The sequence below is a fragment of the Populus euphratica genome, unplaced genomic scaffold (assembly GCF_000495115.2).
Source record: "Populus euphratica unplaced genomic scaffold, PopEup_1.0 scaffold76.1, whole genome shotgun sequence".
Classification (NCBI taxonomy): Eukaryota; Viridiplantae; Streptophyta; class Magnoliopsida; order Malpighiales; family Salicaceae; genus Populus; species Populus euphratica.
In genome coordinates, this window is record NW_011499890.1 from 1,068,969 (window position 1) to 1,077,716 (window position 8,748).

The window sequence follows — 8,748 nt, forward strand, 5'->3', positions numbered from 1 at the left end:
AATAAACTAGACTTTATCTAAGTCATGGACATTATTATTTTGTAGCGAGTCTTATGGGCAATGACAATTGATAAGAGCTCTCCGGATTGCAGATTAGACACAAGGTTTGTCTGTTATTGAGGTTAAATCACTGGTTTATTATTTAAAAAATATTTAATTTCTTTACATTTTTAATTGTTTTGATATATTAATGTAAAAAATAATTTATTTTTTTAAAATATATATATATGTAAAACAAAACAAAACTTTAAAACCCACCCTCAAGACACTAAGAAACACGGGCTCGCGATTTAGCTCCTTTGCCATGCGATGTCTGATAAGCAGAGGAGGCCATTGTTATTTTATTTTGAACTTCAATCAGTGAAGGACAAGACATGTCTTTGCTGAAAAAACCCAGTTGTCTTTTTCATTGAATTAAGTTGAGAGCTTGAAGCAGGGAAAGCTAGATTATACAAGCTAATGTTATTTGTTGAAACAACTTTATTAATCTTGATGCCATTTGTTGAAAGGAACAAGAAACTCTATATATTTTTAATCTTGATCCCTTCCCTTGCCTGGGGTGTTCGCTAGAGAGAAAAGTACACGCTTGATAAATGAACGAGTCTTGTTCGTAGATGCTGCATGTGGATGAGTTACACCAGGCCGTAAGGGCATCGACTCCATGGATCATCTGCAATCTTCCCATATGGTTTTCCATACCATTTCACGGTCTTGAATGCTTCGTTCTCTGCATTGAGATGCAGCATCAGATTCCTAGCTCCAATGACCTGCAGAATGAAAAGATACAGAGAATCCTCGGATCATAGTCCAGCACTGAAGCCTTTTCCGAATGTCGTCGAATCATTTCGGGTATACTATTGGCCTGCTGCGAAATTGAGTTCCCCGGTACAGGGAAAGAGATCATCATATGGTACAAAGTTAGAGGTATATTCTTCTTGACACTATCTGTTGTGCAATTCCTTGTAGATATCTAACAAATTTCATGTTTTTTCCTTCCTTGAGCCCATTTCTAGAAATTTAGTCTGCCAACCCTCTAGTTGCTTCATTTATTATTTAATGTCATCACTTCTTATCTTCTCCAGCAGCGTTATGGACAAATATTCTCCCTAATGGAATCAACTGAGTACTATAAATTAAAACTTAGTGCCAAAAAAGATAGCCAACTTCAGTTCCTTCATTACTTCTATTGGATGTTTTGTTGGAGAGCTTATCTTAACTCTAGAGCTACTAACTGCGATTAAAAATGAGAAAATAAATTTGGGCTCCTTGCATAGTTCTAGAGACACCATTACATAGAATGTGTTTGGACCATACGAGTTTGACCCTTATAAAGTATCAACCTTCCATCCCTTCCTTAACAAATCTGTAGCAAATATGGCGATCTTTGGCAGGGGAGAAGCAAGAACATGAAGGGGAAGGGTTTCTTCAGGCATGGTGAGAGAGTTTTTGTCTATGGAGGGTAGTTTTGATTAGTTCGATTTATGGAAGATTCATTTTTAATGATATTAAAAACGATATTGAAAGGGAATAGATGCCTTAAATGATTAAGAAATATATTAAAACGTCTAGTTACTTATTAAAGTGACAAGCTAAAAACATGACAAATTTATCACCATATTTTTAACTGTAATTTGACTTTGAAAATAATAAAATTTCAAATACTTATTCGTGAAAGTTAGAAGTATGAGTGTTATCTTTTAAATGCAATTGATTTAACATACTTTGGAGCTATAACACTCTCTATATAAGCTAAAACTTTATGAAAGGTTTAACCTACAACCTACCAGATAGTCCTACGCATTACTGTAATGAGAAATTTTCAATACATAAGTGGAAGATATGGGTTCATCGTCATTCATAAAATTTATAGTCTTATGTCTTATATTTTTTATAAAACAAACCACACTTAAAATCGAGTTTTATAACTTTAATTATGATTAAAACATTAAACAGTTAAAGGGCTTAGGCTGAAGTGATGAAAATAATTAATTGGCAACCTTTGCTTGGGGTTTGGTACTATAAAAATTATGACAAACGAAACATTATGTACTTGTGTGAAACTTTAAAGATTTTTTCTACTTAGTGATTTAAAATTTGAGTTAGATGAGAACTGAAATAACACTTGTGTTATTCGTAGAACTTGTCTGTGATGTTTGTCTTTATTGGTATAGGAGAGATCATATTAGCGAGACAACAACAAGTGTTGCATCTAGAGATCAGACCAAGAAGTTTTTTTTGCACTTAGTCTTTTTAATTTTGTATATTAATTTTGTAATTTCTTACACTTGATAAACCCTGGTAAATACGACAAAAATATATTGAAAAAGGATTTATGGAAAACCAATGATTATGTTGCTTTCATTATTGAATGAAAGTCAATATTTGTTGCTTCCATTATTGAAGGGAAGCCAATGATTATATTGCTTTCATATTGAATGAAAGCCAATGTGTGTTGTTTTCTTAGAAAAAAGAAGTTATTTTTATGTTGTTTTCATCGTTGGATAGAAGTTAATGTTCGAAACTTTTATTATTAAATGGAAGCCAATGATACGTTGCTTACTTCCATTGATGAATAAGAATCATTGTTATATTGCTCTTATCATTGGATGAAAGTCAATATTTGTAGCTTTTATTATTGAATAGAAGTCAATGTTATGTTGCTTGTTTTCATTGATGAATGAGAGTTATTATTAAATTGTTTTCATAACAGGATGAAAGTCAATGTCTATAGTTTCCATTTTTGAGTGCAAGCCACTGCCTGTTGCTTTCATTGTTAATTGAAAGCCAATAATATATTGTTTCCATGGTTAAAAAAAAAGATGAAGTGTTGTGAATATTAGATATGTCTTTGAGATGGAAATAAGGTTATGATTGTAAAGCAATGTAAATTTTGGATTAGAAGGGAAAATATGTTATATTAAGGAAATGATAATTAGTATGTCAAGAATTATCAAAATTTATTTAAATACCAGTGTGCACTTGTGAATTTTATTATTAAATCATTTATTATTTTATTGTTGTCATTTGCAGGATCATCACACACTATAGGGTAGAGTTGATATATTAGGATTAGATTTTGTTACACACTATAGGGCAGAGTTGATATATTAGGATTAGATTTTGTTGTATTAAGTATTTTTGTACTCAAACACTCATTATTTATAATAATTAGAATATTTAACTTTACCATGTAAAGTAATCATTTTGTAAACTATTTAGATGTAGTATCATCTGTTTATTTTTTTTTGTTACATATTTTATATGCTTATCCTTTGATTTTTAATCTTTATTAATCATATTTTATGGAGAAAAATTTATTATATGTCAATCTTGAGTTGTGTTGATATGCGATAAAGTCCAAAATGGTTGGATCATGATTGTAGTGTTATTTGGGTTGTAATTGAAGATGTCAATAACTTGGTACCCTCCAAGTATAGGGAGAACTCTGTTGAAATCTTGGTAAGCTATTTAATATTGTAATATTTTACCTAACCATTTATATAAATAAATTATATATATAAAAGAATTGATCATAATATTGCATATAAGCATATTATTCAGACACATCATGTGTTAAAAATTAGAATATTACATTTAGTGTTCAATGATTAAAGGATTAAGGCCTATTTTTTATGGGGTTTTTGGAGCTACCTATAAAATTCTATCTAATAGGCTTACAATCCAATTGAATAGCTTAAGAGCCTAAGAGTCAGATATTAAGTGTGAGAAAATTTGTTTTTCTAAAGTTAAATATAGAGACTAAGGGTTAATGTTATAAATGTGGTATTTAGATACAAATATCAAGCCCAATAATAAAATATAAAAACTAGTACAATGTTTACTAATTGAATTTATAATAGTTCTTAAAGACCGTAAAGGATTGCCACTAGTTAAAATCATGATCATCCTATCATATATAAGAAAAGGACATCACCCATCGATTTTCATCCATATAGGTATTTATATTACAAAAAATCATAGATTAAAAAAATTGTATGGGAATTATTGGATCTAGACACAACCCAAACAAGTCATAGTATTTTTTTGATCTCTAGTAATAATGATCAGGAAATTAGATGGGTCATAGAGAATGTGTGTGAACTATAAAATCTTTAATAAAAAATTGAAAAAGGATAGGTTTCATATTTATGTGGTGGAGAAACTATTAGATGAGCTATATGGATCATAATATTTTTTTCAAATTAGACCAATAATCCTAGTATCATCAAATTTTAATGAAACTAAAAGACATTCCTAAGATAGCCTTCAGTATTCACAAAGGCCACTATAAATTCTTGGTCATGCTATTAGGTTAACTAATACTTTTTTTTACCTTTTAAGACTCGATGAATGAGGTTTTAAACCTTTTCTAAGAAATTTTTTATTTTTGTTTTTTTATACAATTTTGATATATAATAAAGTCAAGAAAGACCATATAGAACACCTATAAAAAGCTCTAAGTATTTTGGACCAACATAAATTTTATACTAAAATGCCCAAGTGTATATTTTTATGTAGAGAATTAGAGTATTTGAGTCATATCATTTCTAGAGAGTTAGTAAAAATAGACTCTAAAAACATTACGGCCATAATTAGATGGCCCATTCCTCATAACATAAAGTCTTTAAGAGTGTTTTTACGCTTAATCGGATACTATAGAAGGTTTATTAAAGGATATGAATAAATTATTAGCTCATTAACTAGGCTTTTTTTTAAAAAAAGTTATTTGACATAAAATGGGCTGGAAAGGTTTTTTGGAGGATTGAAAGTTGTTACCAGCTTACCAGTTTTGTCCTTACCAATTTCATTAAAAGTTTTATAATAGATTGTGGTGCTTTGGAGAAATAAATATGAATAGTTTTGATGCAAGAAATGAGGCCTATAACTTATTTTAATAAAGAGTTGAAAGGAGAAAAATAAACATTGTCCATTTATAAAAAAGAATTACTAGTGACAATAATGACAATTAAAAAATAAAAATCTTATCTCTTAGGAAAATATTTCAAGATTAAAACAAATTAATAAAGTTTAAAATACCTATTGAAACAAAATATAGGAACCCCAGACTAACAAAAATAAATCACTACGTTAATTGAGTATGACTTTGTGGTAGAGTATAGGGTTGGAAATGAGAACTTAATGGTTGATGCATTGTTTATGAAAAAATAGAGGGAAGTTAGATAGGAAATGTGGGCCATTACAACATTTAGTTAGCTGACGATTTTTAATCTAATTGTGATATTGATCCTAAAGTACAAGCAATATTCTAAAAAATAAAAGATAAAATCTTAGATTTCCTTAAGTTGAAAAAAGAAGGTGGAATACTACTATATAGAGGTATAATTTACATGAGCAAAACATATCCTCTCAAACTAATTATTTTACAATATATTCATGACAGTCTAATGATAGATCATTCATATTATGAAAAAAATATTAAAGCGAGCAATGACGGATTTGCATTTGGCAAGTATAAAGTATAAGGTAAAAGACTATATTAGATAGTGTGAGATTTGTTAGTAAGCTAAATTGGAAAACACAAAACCCTTTAGGTTACTATGACTCATGCTAGTAATAGAGAAACATTGAGTTTCATTTATATAGATTTCACCGAGGGATTATAATATTCTAATTTCTATATAATAATCATGATGTTGGTGGATATGCTTTTCAAAGATAGTCATTTCATGGTAATGATACATCTATACATAACATTAAATGTGGTTTATAATCTCATTCATTATGGTGGGAGTTATTCAAGATTTAAGAAGTCCAACTACTTATATATACTCTTGACCATCTCTAGACCGATAGTCAAACAAAAACTACTAATGAAACCTTAGATGGACATTCTTGTTATTTTACAAGTGATAACCTAAAGGAGTGGAAATGGCTAAATATGTAAGAATAATGGTACAACACTAGCTATCACAAATCTCTAAAAACAACTCTATTTAAGGTTATTTACAATTATACACCACCCAACCTAATTAATTACGTCTTAAGAATCACCAAAAATCCAATAATAAAGGTATATATTAAGGATAAATAAAAAATATTACAAAATATAAAGATGAATCTATATGGAGTTCAAGATAGATAGAAAACATAATCATATAAAAATAAAAAGAAATAAAATTGTGAGTAGGCGATTAGGTGTACTTTAAACGCCAATTATACTGCTAAATAAACATGCAACAAAGAAGAAATCAAAAGTTAGCATATAATTATTATGAACCTTTTCAAATTAAATCAAGAATCAGAAGGTACTTTACTGTCTAGATTTTCTAAAAGGAACCAAAGTTGATTCAACATTTTATGTCTCTTTTTTTTAAAATGAGAATCATAAAAAAAAAAGATGTTAAGATTAACCCCTTTAATCAGGAAGGCAAACCAAAAACAAAACCTATAGAATTGTTAGATCGAAGAGAAAAGATTATTAGATAATGATCCAAATAAGAGATTTTTGTTTGCTGGAAAGGTCAAAATTACAAAGATGCTATTTGGGTGGAAGAACAGTGGCTCACTACACATACACCTTAAGGGCAGAGTTTTTAACAAGGGAGAGAATATAACAAACCTGGAAATCTTTGACAAAGGAGAAACATAAAAATAAAGAAAAATAGTTTATTAAAAAAAGGTGAGAGAGGCTTTGGAAAGATGATAAGATTTAAAATGAACTAATTATATGAGTCATGCTATATCACGAGTTGAATAAAAAAAATTAAGGAAAAAAAATTATATTCAAGGGATGCAATCACATTTTAAAAAAGAAAAACCAATATCTAATAAGAAAAACCAATGTTAACTAATAAAAATAAAATAAAAAAGCAAAAAAAATAATAAAGGAGAAACATAAGAATAAAGGGAAATGGTTTATTAAAAAGGTAAGAGAGGCTTTGGAAAGATGATAAGATTTAAAATGAATTAATTATGTGACTCACACTTTGCCATGAGCTGAATAAAAAAATTGAGAAAAAAAAAATTATATTCAAGTAAAAGCAAAAGAATAATAGAGTAGAAACATAAAAATAAAGGGAAAAGGTTTATTAAAAAAGATGAGAGAGGCTTTGGAAAGATAATAAAATTTAAAATGAATTAATTATATAACCCACGCTTTATCACGAGTTGAATAAAAAAATTGAGAAAAAAAATTGTATTCAAGTGTTGTAATCACATTTTAAAAAAAAAATCAGTATCTAACAAGAAAAACAAAATCAAATAAAAAAAAATAGAGAAGAAACATAAATATAAAGAGAAATAGTTTATTAAAAAAAGGTGAGAAAAACTTTAAAAAGATAATAAAATTTAAAATGAATTAATTATATAATCCACACTTTATCAAGAGTTGAATAAAAAAATAAAAAAATTATATTCAAGTGATACAACCACATTTAAAAGAAAATTAATATCAAATAAAAAAACTAATATTAAAAAATAAAAATAAAAAAATAAAATCAACTTGTGTTATAAAAATAACAAATTTGAAGTCATTGTCAAGAAACAAGCATAGAAAAATCATATAAAAATATCAAGAAACCTCCTGTATATTTTAAGATAAGAATGAATGGAAGAAAGTTAAAATTATCAATAAGCTATTATAAACAAAGCTCCATGGATGTCCATAGTTTTACAAATCTTCTCTGAGAATTAATCATTTTTATTATAATAAAAAAGATAAATTTATTTAATGCTAAATATAACAAGTTTTCCTTAAGGGAGAAGCTTATTCCACGTCACCGATTAGCCGAACCGAACGTGCTAGAAGCTAGAGACTCTAGAATGTTCTCGCTTACGGTTCCAGGCAAAATATCACTGGAAAGTACTAGAGCACCCCTGACCCTTCCCTGTAACTGCTACAAATACCCCTCTCCACCTTCTGTCTCTCCGTAACATCAAGTCAAAAAAATATATATCAAAGCAGAATCTAATTTAGCAGCTCTATATACTGTGCTATACTGCTACCATATTTCTGCCGTTCAAAATGTCGATGATCCCAAGTTTCTTTGGCAACCGCAGGAGCAGCATCTTCGATCCTTTCTCTCTTGATGTTTGGGACCCTTTTAAGGATTTCCCTTTTCCTTCCCCTTCCTTCCCTCGCGATGAAAACTCTGCTTTTGTTAACACTCGCATCGATTGGAAGGAAACCCCAGAAGCCCATGTTTTCAAGGCCGATCTTCCTGGCCTCAGAAAAGAGGAAGTGAAGGTCCAGATTGAAGATGATAGAGTTCTCCAAATCAGCGGGGAGAGGAATGTCCAGAAGGAAGACAAGAACGATACTTGGCATCGCGTGGAGAGGAGCAGTGGCAAATTCTTGAGGAGGTTTAGGCTGCCTGAAAATACCAAGATGCAAGAGGTTAAGGCTTCTATGGAAAATGGGGTTCTCACGGTGACCGTGCCGAAGGAAGAAGCAGTCAACAAACCTGGAGTCAAGAGCATTGAAATCTCTGGTTGAGATTTGATGTCTCTATTTAGGTGTCGATGTATTATTATCAGGATAAAAGAGGTGTGCCGTCTCTATTTAGGTGTATTATTATCAGGATAAAAGAGGTGTGCTCTGTTTGCTATCTGCCTTGAAAATATGTTATGTTTACGTTCCTGTTGTGAAGGTCGAGGTGTGTGCTGATGGGTTACTTGTGCTGTAATTATAAATAACTGAAATTAACATGTATTTTCTGTGACATGATCTAGCTTTACACATCCACTTAGTTACATCGCTGTGTTGGTGATGTTTGATCTGTACAATGT

The 8,748-nt window shown here is 29.8% G+C and overlaps 1 protein-coding gene across 1 annotated transcript; it reads left to right on the forward strand.

Annotated features, from left to right (window-relative positions):
• Window positions 1-7,869: 7,869 nt before the first annotated feature.
• LOC105131104 (17.3 kDa class I heat shock protein-like) lies at window positions 7,870-8,729 on the forward strand. Its single transcript, XM_011033903.1, has 2 exons — window positions 7,870-8,506; window positions 8,551-8,729. Exon 1 carries the CDS (start codon window positions 7,985-7,987, stop codon window positions 8,453-8,455), a length of 471 nt encoding a protein of 156 aa, XP_011032205.1. The 5' UTR covers window positions 7,870-7,984; the 3' UTR covers window positions 8,456-8,506; window positions 8,551-8,729.
• Window positions 8,730-8,748: the final 19 nt, after the last annotated feature.